Genomic DNA, 22494 nt, shown 5'->3' with positions numbered 1-22494 from the left:
ATAACATCCTTCAGGACTGAGTCGTTCTGTTTGTCTTCCTGAACGCCTGCATGATGATGTTTATATCTGATTCCTGTGGATGGCAGCTCATAGCTACTCTGCAATATCACTCCTCCAGATACTTGAATGAAATGACAATAATGCTGAAACCCAGTTTCCTGGGCATTTTCAGGCATACTATGTGCCTTAAAGTTTGCTATAGGGCTGTCCTGAATACCAGTTTTTGGGCATTGAAGCGTCAGTGAGGAAATATTTGCAATTAGCTGAAGCTTGGATAAGCGTCAGGGGGTAAATGAGAGGCAAGGAGATCAGTCATTGCACCTAAAACTAATAATGTGACAACTAGCCACTCTGTTAGCATGCAGGTCACATATTAGCCATAATAGCTGCAAAAAGGAATACTTTACAAGACAGCTGAGCTATTACTTACAGTTTTCAGGGGATTTGCAAAGCTTGTTGTAGAATTGTAACGTACAGTACCAGTTTTTCTTTGGCATATCTTGCACTGGACTTTTGGGATCATCTTCACAAATTTTGAAACTATTCCACTCACTTGACATTTTCAACATCTTGCTGGTGTATCTGTAAGTTGGTCACATGCGGTCAAACTGTCTCATTAGTGCTGGACTGCTAGTGACTGGCGTTAGATAGGAGAAAGGGGGAGTCACAAACTATCACTAAGTTTGTCCATGTCCTTTTCTAAGAATGACTAAAATATTTAATGTTGATGCATAATGAATAATGCTGGATAGCCTCTTTTTTTTAATTCATGAGCTATTTGACAATTTTTTGGGTAAGTCCAAAATACATTTTTAAAAAAACAACGCATCTGAATACTGATTTTGACATCAATAATCAAAGTTTCGAAGCTCCAAAGCATTTGGGTCAGCCATAGTTTGCTACAAGTTTGACAATTGCCAATTACACTAAGCTATTTCTTTCCAGTTTCATGTTTTGCTGTCAGGTCAGCCCAGATGCTGTAGTCTTGTGAATGAAGATTTACTCAATGTACAGTAAAGGAAGCACTGTTCACTTTTCACTCTAGGGCATCAAAAACATAAGACTTATGTCACTAGGGAAGGAAAAAATGGGACATTTTCAGCAGCAATTTGAACACAGTCTGTCTGTTTTTTAAGTCTGTCTGCTTGTACACCCAAAAATCAATTTCATTTGTTGTTTTTTCCGTTTTATTTGTCCATCTAATTCCCTGTGCAGGTCTTCCTTTTTCTCTCTATGTCTGTCTTTTCTTGACATCTCTATTTGCGCCCATCAAATCAATCTTGACGTCTACCTGCTCTCTTTCTCGACTCGAGGTCATTTAAACGCATCTTCACAAGGTGGTTTTGCTTTTCCTGAAGGAATCTTGAAATGATTCCAGACATGCCTGCGTGAATACGGCGAGGCCGGCGTCTGTTTACAAGGGAAGGCTGAATCGGATTTCAGGAGTGCGCCTTCAGTGTGTGTGTATGAGTAAGTGTGTATGCAAGAAGGTATAGTTAGGTTTCTCTGCTTCTTAATCGAGCGTGTCAAAGTACACCTGGAGATAAAGACATAGGAGGAGGGCCTGCTGAGTTGTGAAAGTCATCCGTCTATGTCCGCCGCTTCATAGCTCAGCCATCCTCCCCTAAACTCCTGTAAGGTTGGGGTTGCATGTAAAAAATATCCCTGAGTGTGTGTATGAGTGCATAAAGAGGAAAAAATAAAAAGACAGCAGAGAGAGAGGAGTTTTAAGAGACCATATGTGCACAGTATGTATGATGAACGCTGTCACTGCGGTCAGAAAAGGGCAAAGAGCACCAAAGAGCTGTTTTTCTGTGAGTGCATGTGTATGTGTGTGTGTGTGTGTGTGTGTGTGTGTGTGTGTCTACCTTGTAGGTTCGACAGGAGGGGTTGAAAGCATTTGTTCCACAGACAAACAGGGTGTCATCATTTTGCTGCAGGAGGACTTTGATGAAATTGTGACACTCATCCTTCGGGGGAGCGCGGGCCAGGAGAGGCAGAAAGAGAGAAAGAAGAAAGCAGGTTCATGGTGATATTAGTGTCTTTTATATTAGACACTTTCACACTGAAAGCCACATGTGGTTTTTAAAACAAGACGCTCTTTCTTTTCTTTCTTTTGAAGTACAGCATGCAGTGCTTTACAGACAAGTGAGAAGCATGTGTGCCAAATATCAAGCATATAATCATTTAATGAAGCAGCACATTAAGACATATTAATGCGCACATTAAATCAAGATAATTATATACTGCTTTTTGATATGAAGTTTCTCCCTCATATAAACTGTAATAGCAGAATATTATATGACCTGCAGGGAGGGTGTTATTGCACCTGCAAGTTCTCTATGTCTGTTAATGTGCTTGTGCACGTGTGTGTATGTGAGGGAGAAAAAAACAACAGAGAAACTGTGAGAAATTACATCTGTTGCAGCTTGTCTGCGTCATATATTGTGTGATCCGCTAAGTGTTCTCGGAAGAATAGGGTGATATTTGTTCTATAAATGAAGCTAGGGTGAAAGCACGGAGGTTGCAGGGTTGTGCGTTTTAGTGTGTGTTTTCTCTACCTTATGTTTCCCTTTCATTCTGCAAGTGTCCACATCCGCCTGTCTGGACTTCCATGTCATTTTCTGGGAAAAAAAGATGGAGGTAAAGGAGTGAGTGAGAGAAGGAGCAGGAGAGAGCCAGAGAGTAAACAAGAAGAAAAAAACAGAAGGCACTACAGAGCTCAATAATCGATCTATACTGTGATCAATAATCATCATCTGAGATTCTCCGCCATTGATTCCCCTAATGAGGCACCTGCTCCGAGGTGAACTTTATTCTAAGCACTGATTGGAGATCAGTTTACCTCCTTGAACTTCTAATTCTCTGCCTGGGAGGAGGAAATACGATACTGACCCCGGATCAGAACAGAGTCTGTACAAGGACAGATCCCGCCTCAGAGCTGAGAGCTCATTTTGGTGGATTGATAGGCTGGCAATCCTTGTGCACACACACATACACACTCACACACACTCATACCGCCTTGGCCTGTAGGTCAGCGCAAGCCAATACCTGCCAGTCAACTGCAAACACACAAACGTACACAGCCTCTTTCACTGTCACACACACTTATCAGTCAATGCTAAGTTATATCTGGTATCCAGCCACACACATAAACACACATTCAACACTTTTCACCACCACCCCCCACCCCACCCTTGTGTGGCCTAAGGGTCAGCGCTGAGCCGCTGGTTCAGACCGCCACGTACCCGCCACTGTTGTACAACATGTTTGGAGCTCGGCCACTGATTAAAGACCCTCAGTCATCAATCAATCTGCGCGTCTCCCATCGGCCTTTCATCTGCAGCCTGCTCTCATTAAGACCCACTCGGCGGGCTTTGACATTGAAGTGGATGAGGTGGAGGGATGGCTGGTTGTTGTATACACGAGAATGGCCTTGTTTGAATTCTGTTTGAATGCATTATGTTAAGGGCAAATGATGCCAGCGAGGAGTGGCTGGGATGGAATGGAGAGTGGGTTATTACAGCCCAGGGCCTGTGTAAATATGAGGCGAATAATCTAAAAATACACAGTGGGATCTTCTTCCCTTCTGCATCCATCTTGTGTTTCTCGCCCTTCTGCAATTCATCTCATCTTACCCTCTTTTTCTGTCCTGTCTTCCCTCACTTCCTCTACTGTCCTCTCAGCTTCCGTTACACACCCATCAGTCCTTCCACTGTCCCACTGATGAGCGTGGATGACGCAAGCGGTTTGCTAGCTGATTGATTGGATAATCTTCTTAACGGGGTCAGCACGGCGAGCACGGCAGGCTCATACCGGTGAGCGGGTGAGTAAGACTGCTGGCAGGCACACGCATACACCCACGTGCACTCACAAACACACTCAGAGCCGGGTTATTAGGGTTACGTTGTCAATCACAGCACGCTGAGAACAACACGTCCTCAAAGAGACAGACGTCTCACTCACCTTACTGAAAAAGATCTCGTCACTGTTGGCAGTGTCTGTATCCACCGTGTATATGTGATCCCTGCGAGCGGGTGAGGGAGGGCGAGAGGGATGGGGAGAAAGGGAAGAGAGAGATGAGAAGATAAGAGTCAGACAGCAGCAGGCAGTCAAAAATTCAACAAACAATAAACCCATTTCTTTTCTTCCCCCTGCAGGCAGCAAACAACGTCAGAAAATGGGGCTTTGTATAAACTTTGTTCAAACTTCAAAAAATGACAATAAACAAAAGGAGGCCAGAGCTATTTGCTCTGTCAGACAGAAACAGTCAACAAAGGTTTAGAGCGCTGTGGCGCAGGCCCGGGGACAAAAGCCTCTTTGTCCCAGAGAAAGGTCTTGAGGGGGGGTGAGGGAGGAGGGGAAGGTTGAGACGGGAGGTGCCAAGTCACTCAGAGCTGTTCAGGTCAATTAAGCCTAGTGTTTGAGCCACAGGAAATCTATACTAACACTCATTATAGCTCAGACAAGAAGACTTGTGTGTGTTGGCCTGGAAATATACAGACTTCCCCTGTATTACACAGTCCAGCCATATAGGCCCCAGCAGGGCATATGGAAGACATAAAACCCACAAGGGTTAACTACATCTCAGACAGATGGACCGGCTGGTGGACTATGCTACACCTACTTACCATGGAGAATTCGGGTGCAGACAGGGAGAGGGAAGCTGCGGTTGTTGGGGGGTTGTGGGTGGGGAGAAGGTGTGAGCGGAAGAGACAGAAAGAAAAGGGGAGAGCCAAAGGTGACCGTGCCAAACGATGTAACTGCTTTAATTTGTTAGAGATTAGCTGTTGAACGTGTTTTTAATCAAAGTGTGTAACAGTGGCATCGTCAGACTCACAGCTTAATTACGTTCCAGCTCCCCAACCTGCGCTCAGCCAGTCAGCCTGCCTTGCTCTCTCATTAACTAAATCTAATAAAGTCTTTGGAGGAACAGGCATCTTGAAATGAATCCACTTATATCGCTTTCCTGGGGGCCACCGCCATCTCCTCGAGGATAAAACACAGTCTACTGTACATTATCAGCCACGACGCTTAAATTGAATAATTAATCTTTGAGAGCAGTTGAAATTAAGAAAACAGCGCTGCGTTCGTGGTGGGAGAGGGGACACATTTCCGGTGAGGCCACGGGCGAATTCTCTGCCTGTTAAAATTTTTTCTGTGTTTTCTGTCATTTCCTTCCAAGTCTACACTGGAATTCAAATCTGTCAAAGTTATTGCACATCACACAACTCTCCTTAAGTACACCGTGTTTTATTCAGTTAAGGTTTTCAGCTATCTTGTCTCAATCAGGGTGGTGTGTCATATAACTTATAATGACTATATGTAGATACTAAGAATTAAAGCTGTCACGATACTGGAATTTCTAACCATGATAAAGTACCTTGAAAAATGTTGACATTGGTAACCGTTTCCAATACCCCAGGGAAAAATTGAGATTAAGGTCATCAAAAGAAAAATATAACGTGGCTTGTTTTTTTCTTGGTTAGTAGCAGAGAACAGCAGAATGACTGTAAACATTAACAACAAGAGAGAGCCAGAAAACCATCTTGAGTAACCAGGTCATGATTTTTGGAAAGAGACATTGCTGTTTTTTGGCGCTTTGATCATAAGCTGAGTGCAATCCAGTTCCATTATATTAGAGAGAAGACAGACATCTGTGGTCGATATCTCCAACACTCTGCAACTCACACCAACACAATCAAGACTAATAAACAACACAAAGCATCTGTCCTCGTAATCTATTAAAGGTTTGAACATCTATTTCTAAACACAAAGCATCAAGTTTGTTCTCATTTTTAAAAACATTTTCATGTATTATTCAGCCATGAAGGAAGAAAAGGGAAAGTAGGAGGTCAACGGCAGGTCACTGCGATGCATGCCATGCCCTTCCTTGATTCAAGTTCACTTGCATGAGCAGATGCCAGATGCTGACTGTCACTGTGCAGTCTGCCGTGACTAAAAATCCAGAGTTTCAGGCTTAAACCTCAAACTGTGCTGCAAAATGTTTTTCATTAAGGCTCTCTGGTCGCACTGCCATTTCACTACTCTGGCTAATTGATCTGGGTTGAATTTCCAGGGTTCCTGAATGGCCCTTCTGTGTTCCAGTGTTTCTTTCACCTTGCTGCCAGGGTAACAGGATACATATCATCTGGCTACAGTAAATTTGATTATTAAAATGGCAACTTTAATTTGTCAAAGATAAAAACAATCACGCTGGAGAGAGAGGACAGACAGAGATGAAGAAGCATTTAAATGGAAACAGAGAGATAAAAAGGTGATAACAGTGATGGATGATATCAGTATAGTGCTCAGCTCCTAAAGTTCCCCGACTTGTTAATTGAACTTCATTTATATCTTTATATTAAAATTCAAACTTTATATTAAAAAGACAAAACTAAATCAAAAGCTATTAAATCAGAGGATTACTTGGCGGATTTAGCGTAATCCCATGGGTTATTTTACTGCCTGCAATTTTAAAACAGCTCATGAGTAATCTGTAATTGACTGCTCCATAATTTTCGACAGTAACCGTCCCAGCTATGCTCCCTGTCTTGTGCCTCTCTTGTCCTGGTGCTGACAGCGTCCTCGAGGGACCGAGGCCTTCCAGCCGCAGGGTTGTCGGTTCCAGCTGAGATTAGAGGGAGCCAAGCGATGAGGCGTCCCTCAAACATCCTGGCTTGAGATGGAGAAGGACAATGGAGCGGCTGTGTCTGTGTCAACACCAGCTCTCTAAACACACACATGTGCAAGAAGACCCCCCTCCTTTTACCCCAACATGCTCGCACAAACACACATGCACCCTTTCCCCTCTTCAATGCTGTACCTGAACTCATATTACAACATATTCACTGCCCTCTGGTGTGTGAGTCATATCTATATAACTTCCTGGTGAGGACAGAGAGCAAAGGCAGGGTCTTAAAGGCACTACACTGGTGGCATTGTATGTTGTAGACCATTAACTACAAATGGAATATAGTTAACATTATTGCGGACCATTTTCCAAAGCAAACCTGAAGTCTTAAAATTGGCTTCCTACCTTCCAGGCAGTGTGTGGTTTCCTTTTATTTAATAACCTATGAAAATCAACTTGCGGAGAGTTGAGACCTACTTGAAATACATAATCCATCACAGCTGACACCTCACTGCCTTTATTTTCTGGGCGAAGTTATGAGGTATGATCTGACGTGCGACATCCTTTACCGAAAAGCTTCTCATTCACACACTATTATTTTTTATTTTGGAGTTATTGGATAGTGAAACTATGCCTGCAACTAACATTTATTTTCTTTACTTTTTTATTGCCCTTATCAATCAAATAATCCACTAGCTACAGCAAAAAAAAAAAACCCTGAAGATATTCAATCTACAAATGAGGAGAGCAGAGCAGCAGATCCTCACAGTGGAGAAGCTGCAACAGGAGAATATTTGGCATGTTGGCTTTAAAAATACCTGAAACGATTCATTAGTTAATAAAACAGTTGCATTCATTTTATGCCAGTTACCTAATTTGGTTTATTTTACTTTAATTTATTTTAGTAATTTTCCAGCTCATAAAACTCTAATGCACACAAGAAAATAAATGAATAAATAACAGTAATTAGTCATTATTTCTGAAGCAGTGACAAACCAAAGCAGGTTTGTAGGCTAAAGCCTTTGCTCATTGCACCTACGTCTTTTACATTAATGGTTTTGTACGGTGCTCTTTAGATTTATGCAATGAAAATGAAATAAACAAGCAAAACAGAATACATGCATAGCGTATACCCGAAAGTCCAGGAAACACAAGGACATAACATACTGTAACATCCAGTAGATTATGTAAAAAGTGAGATTAACGATTAGTTTCTTGCTCTAACTGCCCACTCTAACGTCTTGAAGGCCAGAGCACCAATGTGGAGCCTATATATAACTTACAAAGTGTGGTCCTACAAAGTATAACCCACTTTCAACTTAGTGGTTGGAAATATCAGCATTTCATCTTTTTGGCTTTTTCAAATATTTCCTTGTTTTGAGTCTTCAAATCTCATCCCACTGACCAAGCAGCCGAAAGCCGAGGTCAGATTTCAAGACAGATCTTACCCGCTGAGAATAGTTCAGACTAAACAACTGGCCTGAGGAAAAGCTGCCATCCTGTTAGGGCAAAACTGTGGCAAAGAGTAATGATACGACCTAATTCTATTAGGCAGCAGCCTGCTTCCATTTGCACCGAGCAGCTCAGTGTAAATAAGAAAATAGTGTTCTATTGTTTATTGTTTCCTGAAGTAGAATCAATTTACATTACAGATTTACACATTTACATTTCACTTGTAAAATGATTTATGAGGGTGTAAAATGTTGTATGAGTTCTTCTACTTAATTTGCGTGCGAGGGGAACTAACTCAAGGATTTTAGATCAGGTGAATTCTTTTTTAATAAAGTCGTGTAATAACTCATACAACAACTCAAGTGCAGAACAAGATGAGTTGGGAATCTTTTACAATGTTTTCTCTGCAGTGTGTAAATAGAAATACTTGTACATGCCAGTCCGTTTATTCTTTTCCTCTTCACCAACTCCCTCTAACTGCTGCCTCAGTTAGTCACAATCCCTCCGAATACCTGCGTATCCAACTCAATAGTTCACTCTCCTTTCAAACACACATAATACGCTGCTCTCCAAAGTCAGAGCAAGAATTGGTTTGCCGTACTGTACTGTAATGAAGCATCTTTCACCCACTCTGCAAAGCACACCTTGGTTATTCTGAAGGGTTACCTCACCTAAATTCACCTAAAATGCCCATGTGAGGCATACCCAAATTTACCTATTGACCAAAATTCACCTAAAACGCCTATCCAAGGCATATCCGAAGTACTTTGACAGCTGTTCTTGTTCCATTTTGGTACATGTACATGCATGGTCTCATTTGAAAGATAAACCTCTAAAGGTTTTACCCGACAGTCGGAATCACTATAAGTCCTTCTGTCATTGAGTTATATAAGTTTCAACACACTGAAATAAAGTTTTTTTTTATCTTTGCCTGAATATTGTCTTCAAAAAGATGCCACATATGACTAGGACTGGGAGGTATTAGCTGGAGAACACAATGGGACAATGGCACAAAGCCTCACTCAGTCCAAGTCAAAGTAGGTAACAATATCACAGAAAATAAACATTCTACACATGCCTTTCTAAGGCTTTGTCCAGGCGCTTTTCCAACAAAAAGAGGGTATAACAATGTACAGAATGGGTGAATGTGAGTGAACCCTGTTGAGGCCATAGCAACAGTGATGAAAACTCAAGTGAGGTGTCAATCAAAAGGTCAGAGTTTAGCCACCATTTTGACAGTGAGGAGTCTGCATATTTACATGCAAACAGAAGAAATTATGGATAATATGTGGAGAATATGAACATTTGAATGGATGCAAAAGCAGTTTTTTTTGATAACCATGAATGTAATAATATTTTTGGACTAAATATTTCACTGGATTTAGATCATCTGGACCTTTGGGAGTGTATGAAGACTGCATGAGCAGCATTTTTGTTAACAGAATATCGATCCGTGGATAACAGTAACGCTTCATAGATTAATTATTAGTTTGTTTGTTTTAAACTGGACATCATCAGTTATATTGCCATTCACTTTGTCACTAGTGCCCCTTCAACACTCACTGCAACCTGTAGGTTCTTCAGTTAACTGGCCATCACACCATACCAGGTGGCAGATCCACTGGTATCAGTTTATTTATAAAACTATCACTGACAAAACCCCTCCATGTCTCTACTTACTACTCAATATCTCGAACAATAGCCACAGTTTACACTCTAGCAAAGTCATTAGTATGGTCAGTGCTTAAGTCTGCATCTCCTTTGGCTGCCACTCATTCCAGATTGCTGCTCCCAGTGATGATGACGTATCCATGTTTTAATGTCTTGTATCAACTTGCCTCCTGTCAGTGCCTCTTTGCCAAGTTGTCATTGTAAATGAGAATTGGTTCTCGGCTGATTTATCTGATTATATAAAAGGTAAAATAAATAGAAAAATACATTTATATAAATTTCATGGTGAATCTTGAACCATTCACATGCCATGTTTCAGATTGGGTCCGTCAAAATTATCGGGGAAATTATCTTCTATTTATTTGAACTACATCACAATTAATCTGTACCAGGAGTTTTTAAAGTCTGACACTATGCCCATGCCTGAGGGCTACAACGTCAGCCCCGTTTTTTAAGCCTTTATTTGTTTATATCTTGGCAAACTGACACCATATGCCAAATTAGCTGGTGGCAGTTTATAATGTACCCACGAATGTTCAAAAAACTATCACCGGATTACTTTGATGGAAGAAGACTAAAAGATATAAGATTCTCAGACAAGCTCTTGAGTTATAAGGAACGTCTTTTTATTACTTTTAAGCAGATTTATGGACGTTAATTTGCAGAGGACATTGGATCTTTCCCTCTCCGCCCTCCCTACAACTCTCCAGCACTCCCCTGGGAAGCCTCACAGTTTGAAAACCTCTGATCTATGCCAACCACTGGACTGGACCCAAATCTAATTGGTTTAAATAAGTCTCAGACTCAAATTTACAGTCAGAGTTTTTGTGGTGTGACCAGGCCTTCACTTGGACACTGTTCATTTCATTTACTGAAATCCAACAAAAGATGTTTTGCTGCCCGTCATTATTCTGTTTCCCATCATCTCTCAACTGTAAACCATGAGGATGGCGCAGCGCTTTTACACAAAACATGAGGGTCTATTTTTTGTGGCTGTGCTATGAAATTGGAAACACGGTGAGATGATGAGGAAAACGAAATAACAAAAGCCTTTTACAGCCAATGAGTGCAGAACATTGGTTGTCAATGTGAATCACTTGGCGTGGGTTCAGCATTTCCCGAAATTCTGCGGCAAAAATGTATGAGTAGGGTGGAAGGTATGCAAATATCCTCTTAGACACAAATATGGCTGTAAAAGGATGGGTACAGACGGAGAGAAAGGGCTGAATGATCAAGGCAAGACAGTAGACCAACTGAGCGCGGGCAAGAGTGTGAGATTGAGTGACATAGAGGGTCTCCAGCGGACATGTAGCCATGCATAGCCATGAGAACACAGGGGCTTTGTGTGGAAGAATGTCGTTTTCATAACAGCGCGTTTCTTCTGGGGTGACGACGGGCCAGCTTGGTCCATCTGCTGGGCCTTTGTCAAACTATCTCGCACCCTTTTAGCAGAAAAGAGAGGAACCCGATTAGCATGCACCCCGCACCTTTTGCCACCACCCCTCTTTCCACAAACTAAATGCCTGCACGTCCACCCTCCTCTCTACCTCCCACCCCTTTTCTCTCTCATCACCCTCTTCACCCATATTCCTCTCTCTTCATAACTGAATCATGGGTGGTAGAGGAGGGTCCATTGTACATTGTTTTGGCTTTCCCTGGTTCAAATCCTCTTCACAAAGTGGATGGGAGGGAACCGAGGAAGCCAGCAGGCACCTTTGGGCTGTGAAGGGAGTTGTTCAGGTCCTGAATGGGCTCAGGGCACCGAGAGGCCCTCGCTGATGTGGTGGCATGAAATACAACAAGCCAGGGTTCACTCACCCCCAAGCCGAGGCAGGTTGTTCTTTTCGAAGGTTGAAGTTCTCATTACGGTTTTTCACATGCGCTCCACATCTCCTTTTGTGTGTGTGTGTGCATATGAGTGTATGTGTGTTTTTGTGTGGCTGGGTCAGTTGGGTGAGGGGCACGTATTGAGCTTGCACACTTAGCACCGTTAGGCAGGCATGCATATTAACTGCATAAAAGACGTGGTTTATTTTACATTTATTGATTGAAATGTATCCATTAGTCTTAAAATATTTTTCACATCTCGAGGTTTTTCAGTAGAGAGCCAAGTAAGTAAGGGAATTAGTTATTCATGCTCTCGAGGTAGAAATATGTGCTTTTAAAGACCCCTCTCGCTGAAATTTTTAACCTTGTTCACATCATCATGAGGTGTCTTTTATATGTAACAAGAAATATCATGAGTGAAATAATGCCATGGCTGAGCATTTCCTTTTTTGGCCAGCAGCATACTAATGATACTCTCCAGGACGTGGACTCAAACTACCTGGGTTGTTACGTCACAACTCTAATGCTGTGTTCACATTACGAGTGACAATGCAACAGTGGGACCAGCTACATTATCGTCTGGTCACCGTTGAGGTGCTGCTCAAGTGCTCGTCAATGTAGTTACATCGTCATAATCTTGTGTGTCTTCTACTTGCCACAAAGCAACGCTAAACATCACTAAAGGTTGTGGGCCTATTTGATTAAAAAAACAACAACTATGCTTTTGATCAATGTCTGAGCCCCACTTTAACATCACATTTCACTGCCCCATTGCATCCCTGTGTGCAACGCAATGCACAAAAAGCTAGCATAGTGTCAGCTTACTAAGCTAAGTACTACACTTAGAAACAAAAGCATATGATTGGCTGACCCGTAACTGCATCTTTGGAGCGCTGAAAAAGTGCAGACCAGCTCAAGTTTGATTTGTAGTGTGCAGCGACAAGTGTCAGGCATCAGTTTGTAGCTTCATGTCCCCGGCTTCAAACAAAAATGACTTGTAGCCTGTTGCTGTGTCGCTCGCAGTGTGAACACAGCATAAGGAACCAATCCTGTAAGTCGGAGCTTTATACTGGCAAAATGAGGGGTAGCTATCAGACGAGTCGGAGAAGTCAGGTGTAAACTATGTGTTATCATTTCACAAGTCAAGTTTCACTTAAACTTGTCAGAGCTGCAACAAGGTTTATCTAACATCAGCAACACATTGCTGTTTGATAACATTGTCAAACTGAAGGTTCACGTTATCTATTACTGTTCACAGGCTGAGGTTTGGGTGTTAGATGAGCAGAGACGAGGGTCAGCAGGTAAACTTGAGCTGTAGGTGAGTGGCTTCATATTCATAGGTCTGCACATACTAAATAAGGCAAAGGTTTGACTATGACACATTTTAAAGGAGCTTCAAACTGCATCCAAAGCAATGATTTAGAGTCTGATTCAACTTGTCTGTACATGGTTCTCAACAGCGTGAACAGCTGTGTTAACCTGGAGGGAAACCAAAGGGTGGGCGCCATGCATTCACAAAAACACCTTGGATCAGGACACCATTAACAGTGGTAACTGCCGTATGAGCGCAGCGCAGAGCGTTGGGGATTTGCTAACCAGTGGTACATACTTACAGGTGCCACTAGACTGTCTAACAGCAAACAGAGAAGCTCAGATTACAGCACACACAGTGTGTGACTTCATTTTCTGCTCAGGACACCATTACTCCACTATATCTTTACATAGCAAATAGTGGTTTGCTGCTATATTCATGCTCTTAAGGACGCATACAGCTCCTTTAAGGCAGGAAGAGATGTTTTTCATTTTAAAAAACTCTAAATAGGGCCGATGTAATTTTTATGAACAAAGAAGAATTTTTTAGGGTTCAATCGATGCCTGGAGAGGGAGTTTAATAACATAATTTTTGCTAATGAATTAATTATGTGCAACTAACTGAACATACCCTTGAGCAATATTCCTTACATTTTATTATATATTAAAGGGGTGTCATTGATTACACCACATTGTTTTCAATGCACAACACCCTCTGTATATGTGCACCTGATAGCAGCCAATCTAAGCCAGTAATGCTGAAACAAAATACACTGCAGCACCACAGCTGTATAAAAACAAGGAAGAAGTATTTGTATGGGAACCTCAGTATCAAAACACAATGTCTAAAATGCCACAAACACTCCAGCTGCTCCTCCCTTACTAACCTGAGCCACATCAACCTGTAACTTCAGCTCCTGCTGTTACAATAACTTGACACTAATTTGAGAGCATGAATATATGAAGTATATTTTTCCAGGATGGACTGCTAAAATTGTCAAAGCCTTCAGAGAAAGAAAGTGTTTTACATAAAATACGTTTTGAATGGAAACTTCTTCCAACTTTTAATACAGGTGATTACAACTACTGGAGCTGAGAGCTTTGTTTCACAGTGTGGACGTGGCTGGATGTCGCTGGTGCTGCGAGGAGAGGGAGAGGAGGCAACCGTGTAATCCCAGTCATTAGTGGGTTTTAACAGGATTTGGTGCAGCTACAATAATGGAGACTCTAGTGGCCTCCACTGCGAGACCCAAAGAGACCCAACAGGGAAGAACTACGGCCACAGAGGCTCGACTGTTCCAGAGGACTCAACTGAGAGAAGGTAATCTGGATTTTTGAGTGTGCATGTGCCTTTGTGTGATGTTTGTGTCTCTGTGTGAGTGCTAACGGCAACCGCAAATTTCGGTTCCTCTACTCTCACACTGATCTTTCTCCCTCTCTCTCTCTCTCTCTCTCTCTCTCCCACACACACACANTGTCTTTGTGTGAGTGCTAACGGCAACCACAAATTTCGGTTCCTCTACTCTCACACTGATCTTTCTCCCTCTCTCTCTCTCTCTCTCTCTCTCTCCCACACACACACACACACACACACGTATACACATTCTCTCTCTGGTTCCCATGCTTCCCAGCTTCATAGAGGGGTGTAAACAGAGTGTGGTTGGTGTTACCATGGTGAAAGCCGACTGAGGGCCGGGAATGGCGACTATGCCCTGCATGTGGAGAGACCTGGGGCATGCTCGCTAGGCAGGCTATACAGTAACACATTCACAGACACACATGCACAATTATGTAGGAGTGTCTGTCTCCTTCTCTGCTTGTTTCATTCTCCTCATTCTTCTCAAATCTGATCTCAAATGGAAATTCTACTTTTATACTACCTGATTTTTCATTAATTCTATTCGTAACATTTGCTGAGATCTTGGAACGTGGTGACATTGGGTGAGAAGAAGTCAAACAAGACAAGAAAGACAAGCAGTCAGACATTGACATTTGGCTCTTTTAAAGATTAAGCCATTAAGCCTCCTCATTTATATATTTTGGAGTGCCTGGATTGCCTTTCTCTGTATTCCATTTTCCACGAGCACCCAACCTTATGTTTTTAATCTACTTTTGAATATACAGAGCCACCAGTCATCTCTTTTTCCTCTGTCAGATAACTCAGCCCATTTCTGTGCGGGTGCCTCATTCCCTGATACATAAGTGCGTCTATGAGTGGTTGTCTGTTATAATTTCTTATTCAACTGTTCTTTGTAATGTGTTATGAGGACTCTGATGAAGGCCACAAACCAAAATGCGTTGTTCTCACAATGGAGTTGTTGTTTATATAAGTGTTGCTGAAGTTTGATGTCTTCAGTTGATGGAATTCTTGCAACAAAGAAAGTCCACACTCTAAGAGACTAAAACCTAAAGTAGTTCTCACAAACACACACACACACACACACACACATACACAGTCTGTTTGACTGTTACATAGCAAGTGGCTTCAATCAAACCCATTGATTGAAGCCACACACACAAACATGTTGGCATTGTACGTCTCTGCATATCACTGACATGTTACATTTTCATATTATTATATAGTGGATATGTTGAAACTTAATGGTTCAACAAACACCAGTTAAGGTGTGGTTAGGTTTATGCACAAAAACACTTTGTTATAGTTAGGAAAGGATCATATTTTTGCTAAAAAATACTCAGATTTGGGGGCACAATCCCTGCTGGAAGAGCGGCGATGTCTCTGTAAAATACAAACATTTTACGTGCCACTATCCCTGCTGGGAAAAAAAATACCTACATTTGGTGCCTAAAAAGCTGCTGGAAAAGCAGCAATGTCTCGGTAAAAAACAGGCTTTTTGTGCCACTATCCCTGCTGGAGAAAGAGACATGGGTCGCTAAAAATAGCTACATTTAGTGCCTGAAAAGCTGCTGGAAACACAAAAGAAACTTGCAAACATCAACCAGTTTTATTGTTGGTTGGCGAAGGTGTCACGCCATCCCCTCCGCCTTGCCAAAAAAAAGGCAGCTCTTATATTATGTCACTTTAGAAAAGTTGATATGATACGTATGAAATGTGCAAATGTAACATTTGTAATTTGTAGAAATTAACAATGCCATCATTTTCCTCTGATGTCTGGGCTGCACACACACATCGAAGAGGGACATGGCATGGCTTACCTTGGCTGTACACACACACCTACACACCCATATTCGTTGCATACACTCTCTCACACACACACAGATATTTTCCAGAGATCAGAATGATAAATCTCCCGTTGCCCTGTGATGAATTCCCTCTGAATGCTGTACATAGTGTATCCTGACCATGAAATATGGACTGCTGGGATAGGAATGCTCCTGCGTCCATCTCTCACTGCATCAGAAACAGTTTATTGCTTTTACGGGACGTGACTCTGCTGCTAAACACCTAAAGCACGCATGACGGCAGACACACATAAAGCGCCGAGCTAGTACATGAAAAAGTTTTTATGTTTGTTACACATACTTTAATACACATCATGTCTCAGTTTATAATGAATAATGAACAGCTGATTGCTACCATAAAAATGTATGAAACAGCAGCTGCACAGAAGCCGAATTGGTAACAAGGTTGAATCTAATGTTCATCAGCATCTTCACAAACAAACAGCTCTTGCTATGATTCATAACTATTTTCTCTGTGAGCGGCTGCATCTGTGATATAAAGAGAAACTTGTTATGAATCCCTCTTTTTATAAGAGCAGATATTTCATGAAGAGCGAGAGAAAGCAGCACCAGACCGAGCAGTCCAATGCCTGTCTTGTTAAAACTGAACAAACAAAAGGCTTTTTGATTGCCTGCATATGAAAAGACAGCTGTCTGAGTTCTTATCAGGCCACACTGTCCCTCCAGATAATACACCTGATGGAAACTGAGTCATGGAATGAGAATCAGAATATTAAGGGTCTAAACTAGTCATGTACTGAATTCATAATCAACGTTCAATATATATGAATCTAAGAAGGCTGATGATATTTTGCACTTATTGGAAAAGCCGCGACCTCATCAGCGGAGGCCATTTTCCTCCATAACTGCCCACATATAATGGTTGAACACAAGACTGCAAAAAGAGTGCCTGATTCCAACAAATCAATACATTTCATTCAAGGCTCAAACCCGTGGATGAATTATCAATCACTGCATCTGTTGCTGAGTTCCTTCATTGCCAAAGACTTGCCTCTTTCCCTCTATGGATTAAGCCACTTTTGTCTATTTACAATTTCATCAGTTGCTATGTTTGTATGCATCTCACAGCTTAAAAATCTTGTGATTTTATTGCCAGCGCCAAAACAGGAGCCAAAGGGATTTAATACACTGAGCAGCCATTCAAAAAACAGCCTGAAACAGTGTTGAGCTTTGGACTGCGTTCACAGTGGCCATCTGCAAGCTGCTGCGCACCAAGAACTGAGCCTCGCTGGTCTAGAGGCATGATGGCAAAGCTGTGTGATGCTGGCCCCAGAATAAACAAGTCATTTGACTGGACAACCATCATAAAAGCAACTATTGATGTTGCCTAGTTTTTTTTCCTGCAGCATTGTTCGTTGTTTTGTAGCTCTGGACTTGCTGGGTTGACTGCTGGCTCGCTTTCACATTGATTTCTGAAGTGGTGATTGTCTCCGCTGTTTGCCTTAAACTGTTTGTCATTCAACTTTTACATGTCTTCATCGATATCCTGTTAGCAACGATGGATCTTTGTGCACTGGCCGTCATTTGTGGGTCCATGTTATTGACTCCAACATTCTTCTCTGTGTCAGGATCAATGGCGGTCGTCCGGCTCGGTCTAATCCGAGGCAGCCATTCCAGTTATTCAGGGGTCACATACCTCAGGCCATGTGTCAGAATTCCGGTCTGCTTTAAGCAAGTATGCAAGTGTGGCACCGACGCACCAGGTGACCTCCCACATGCACGCACAAACACAACCCATTGCAGGCACGATCACAGGCTGCTGTACCCAATGGCAACAGGCACACCGACACATGTTTGCCATCGCAAAAGTACCTCTATATGCACATGTACAGCCACATATCACACTCAAGAAATCACTTTCAAATCCATGCGACAACTGGTCGGCATTTTCTGGCCAACACACACCCTCTCTGTCTTTCACACACACTCTCACGAACACACCCCTCCAATAAACCCTCTGTCTCATTTCCCTCCTCTACCCCTCAGGCCCCTGACACCCCATGGAGCAGGTGGGCGACAGGCAGACCAAAGTCTCCGGCACCCCACCACACACACATACGCACACACACACACAAACAGGCTCTCTCATTCGCTCTGTTTCCTTTTCCTCTCTCCACACACCTCCTCTTAATGACCACAGATATGTTAAAAAGCTCCCCCACTTAAAGCAGCAGCCTCCCTCGGCCACTTAATTTGACATGCTTGGGAGGAAAACAAAGAAAGACCCCTATTGTGGCTTTTAACAGTATCCAATCAACCCTGCCACTCAATTAGCCATGGACGGTGCAGAACAAACGGAAAAGGATCCATTTTATTAAGGCTGTTTAAATGCTGCTGTAACATTACAGTGTAGAGTCTCTGAAGGTAAACCTGCCTGTTTGTGCTGCGGACGCGGACCTGACTCTTTTTAAAGTTCCCTCACTTTGCTGTGAGGTGAAGTAACATGAACATTTCTAAAATAATGATGACAAGAGAGAAGACAAAATCAATATCGGTTTTCGCCATGTCTCCAGATGGTGTAATTGAGCTATATTATCTCTGAAAGATGAGTCACTGAAAATTAAAGGCACGCAGGTGAAAAACTCATTGATGGATAGACATGAAGCAATAAAGGCAGGTGACAGACGATAGGGGAAAAAAACACAGCCAGACAGAGAATCAAAGAGTTTTTTAGAATCGATTCGCGAGGGCAACTAGGCTGCCAACAAATAGAGTCAAAACTTCTGTATTAGTGCGGTATTACTGTTTATTGACAGCACACAATGTGCATCAAGGCTGTCTGGATGGTGGACCCAATATGTGGATTATGTCAAGTAGTCTTCTCTTTGAGATTAGTATTTAAGTCATCTGTATAATTGCATGTGTGGGGGTGTGTTTGTGACTGTACGTCTGCCTGGGTGTTAAATGAAAACAGGCCACTAGTCTTCAGAGACATCATGCAAGGTTAAGGGGGTTTTAGTAGACGGCGAACCCAAAATAGAAAACAACAAAGAGGTAATGGGAGAAAAAGTCCAGACTTAAAGTCTCAGCATTTTGCTCCGAATTAGTTCCCCCTGATCCCAAAAACTTTAAAAGAAAAAAGCACAGCAGGGCTCCAAAGTTCAGCTCGATAGCAAAACTGCTGTGGAACTCACAGCCCCCAGTTATTATCAAGTTAAAAGGGGTCACAATCCTCAACTGGCAACAATTGATGACAATCAGTCATAGCCGAAACTTCAGTCAGCTACTCAAAAATGAGATGGGACCATGGATTCAATCGTTCTGGTGAAACGTCACTTGCGCGATTTAATTAATCCTATCTACAGTGGCCAGCACTTTTATTCCACAAAGAACAGGAGTAAAACTTGTGGTTATTTGGAGCGTCTTCTTGAATTTACATCTGTCTGTCAGCCTCTGTCTGAAACTTTTGTTCCGCAGTCGCATGACTCTACCAAACGGTCAAGTTGCAGTTTACATCCATGTCTGTCCTGACTCATATACAAATACACCTCCAAATACATATGTTGCTTCACAGAAGTTACAGATTCTAAAACACTGAGGTTTCACACATCTTCCTTGCAGCAGCACAGAAGATCTATACAATCACCAGATCCAAGATGGACACCCAAGATTAGTGTCACCACTTCAGTATCTGACCAAATGTCTCCCCTTCTGTTCCTGAGTTATGACGCTGAATAATGGCCAAGAAAGTGTTTTTGCAGAACATTATGATGTCACAGTGAAGCTGACCTTTGACCTTTTGGATATGAAAATGTCATCACTGCATTATTATATCCAATTAGACATTTGTGTGAAATGTTGTCATAATTAGAAGGTGAATTCTTGAGTTATGGCCAGAAACGTGACTTGTGAGATTTCACTGACGTTGACCTTTAACCACCAAATTCTAATCAGTTCATACATAAGTCCAAGTCCAAGAAATTCTCTCATGGCATTCTTGAGATATTGTGCACACAAGAATGGGACAGACCCAAACACATAATGCCTCCGGCCATTGCTGTCGCAGACACAGAGGCATAAAAATCTGAACACACAGCTATTATCACCCACCTGGCGGCGATGTATAACGTCCTGTTCATGATCATGATGAGCTGGATGTCCAGTTTGTGCCGCTGCGTGTTGTTCCTGCCAGGTTTGTGGCCTACAAATGCCGGGTACTGCTTTGTGTCTGTAAGGAGAGGACAAAAATGAATCCCTGCATGTGTTACATTTATAACTGCAGTAATTGTAGTAATACGAACATTCTGAGTTTGGGTTTTAGGTCAAATGTCAAACCATGTGTCTCAGCTGGATGAGAAAAACGCCACCACAGTTGCTGGCTGAACTCCTCCCGTGACCATAAATTGTAGGCTAAAACTGTGCTGCACTATGCCATGCAATCGTTCTATTGTTAGTGGCTTTGGATGAAAGCATTTGGTTTGAACAAATGCTCTGATAGAGGAGCAGGTCTATGTGAGGCTGGTTGGTTGGCTGGCTACTCTCTCAGTTCTCCTGGCTAGCAGTGTTAGGTACAGCGTCAGGCCCAGAGAGAGTCGGATGGGGCAGGACAGATGGAGAAACACACAGAGAAACAGAGGAAACAATGACCGTATCTTTGTAGCCTGCAACAGCGTTTACACTATCACACACAGCATTAGGAGCCCAACAGAAAAATAGCGGATTATCCTTTGATGTGGGGTGGGCTCCGTTTCAAATGCTGCTTTAAGTCCTTCATTTTAGTGTGTGTAGAGGGCCTATCCTTGGGCGCCAAATTACACTCCATGCCACCAAAATCCATTCAGTGTAGGGGGAGGTGGGGGTTGCAGAGGAAGCAAGGGTTGAGAGGGATGTGGAGGAGCAAAAGGATGGAACAAGAGAGAGAGATACCGAGGAGGGGGATTTGCGAAGTGGAAGACAAAGAGGAGAGGGAAAAGAGTGCAGGGAGAGAGCGAGGGAGGACTTGTAATGAGTGGAAGGACAGTGTGCAAGAAAGAAAGAAAGAAAGAAAGAAAGAAAGAAAGAAAGAAAGAAAGAAAGAAAGAAAGAAAGAAAGAAAGAAAGAAAGAGTGAAAGAGTGAAAGAAAAATATACTTACAGTTGCCGTGTGAAATGCTAATAGGCTCGCTGTCTTCGGGGAAGCCCGCCCCGGCTATTTGCAGTAGCGTGAAGTAGAGTAACAAGGCCTCTGACCTCATGGTCGCACCAACACTGCTGCTGCTGCTGCTGCTGCTGCTGCTGGTCCTCTGCTACAGATTTACCTCAGCCTGTACAAAGGGACACAGAAGTGGCAGACAAGGAGAAGATGGAGAGGGGTGAAGGGAAAGAGATGGGGGGGAAAGGAGACAAGGGAAAAAAGCAAAGTTTGTCAAACAAATCTGTTTTCACCTGACTGCCTCCTCAATTACTTTCCCTCCGCGGTTTCTGCATTCTTTGTGTGAAACAAAGAAACACAGAAGCCTGGAGGAGGGGGAGAAAGCGAAGAGAGGCGGAAAAAGAAAGGAGTTAGTCAAACAAACTCAAGTCCACCTGAATTAGCTGTTTGTGCATTTTGCACAGCCCGTTGCAATCTGTCAGAGATATATTTATATATGCATTTTCGATGACTCAAGGGAGCTGCGTTGCAAGCGAAACAGAATTAATTGGATTATGTTGGTAATATGCGTCATAGATCGATGTCAGGCAGAGAAGATCTCTGTGCCTCTCTATTCCGCTCTCTCTCTGTATGTGACAGGGTCTTAGTGAAGTGGGAGAGCTCTTGTTGAGATTAGCCTGCTGTAAAGTATCAGCAGTACCTGGAGATGGGGCGGGATGGCATGGCAAGTACCTAATTTCCCACTTGTCAGTCTCCTACAAGGGTAGCAATCCCACATCCTAACTCCTACAGGCAGATGACTACCGCAGGCTGATATGGTGCATCAGTTTGGCTATTAAACTCTCCAATTTACTACAGCACTGGTTTAAGAACCACCCGCAGGCTTGTGTTTCCCTTTCTTTCCTCTTCATCTCATTTCTTATTGCACTTGGATTCTACCTTAAAGGTTCAATGTGTAGCATTCAGGGGGATATATTGGCGGAAATGAAATCTAATATACTAAGTTTATTTTCTTTAGCGTATAATCACCTGAGAACAAGAGCCATTGTGTTTTCGTAACCTCGGACAGAGCCTTTAATATGAAGTGAGGATCAACCACAGAGATCGTCATGTTGCACTGCCATGTTTCTACAGTAGCCCAGTAGTAGCATTTTTGCATCAGTCACCGTAGTTAGCAGCCCCTCCGCAATTTAAGTATTGGAAAAACACTGATTTTTTAAACATGAAACTGCTTTATTGAGTGTTTTTACCACTTTTAATCACTGGTTTTGTTTGTTTTGGAGCGGAAGAGACCTCTGTGGAT

General features: G+C 42.5%; 1 protein-coding gene across 2 annotated transcripts in view; it reads right to left on the bottom strand.

Annotated features, from left to right (window-relative positions):
• sema6a (sema domain, transmembrane domain (TM), and cytoplasmic domain, (semaphorin) 6A) overlaps positions 1-21359 on the bottom strand; it is a 79050-nt gene extending 57691 nt beyond the window's left edge. For both annotated transcript variants that reach the window (XM_050051290.1, XM_050051291.1), the window contains exons 1-5: positions 21195-21359; positions 20171-20288; positions 3967-4027; positions 2562-2624; positions 1869-1970 (exon numbers count right to left, since the gene is read on the bottom strand). In XM_050051290.1, the coding sequence (XP_049907247.1) occupies positions 1869-1970; positions 2562-2624; positions 3967-4027; positions 20171-20288; positions 21195-21294 (444 nt within the window). In that variant the 5' untranslated portion in view covers positions 21295-21359. The remainder of the gene's footprint in view (positions 1-1868; positions 1971-2561; positions 2625-3966; positions 4028-20170; positions 20289-21194) is intronic.
• Positions 21360-22494: the final 1135 nt, after the last annotated feature.

Source organism: Epinephelus moara, chromosome 8 (genome assembly GCF_006386435.1).
Source record: "Epinephelus moara isolate mb chromosome 8, YSFRI_EMoa_1.0, whole genome shotgun sequence".
NCBI classification, from domain to species: Eukaryota; Metazoa; Chordata; class Actinopteri; order Perciformes; family Serranidae; genus Epinephelus; species Epinephelus moara.
Note: the sequence above shows the minus strand (reverse complement) of the source record. Positions and strands in the feature narration are given on the sequence as shown.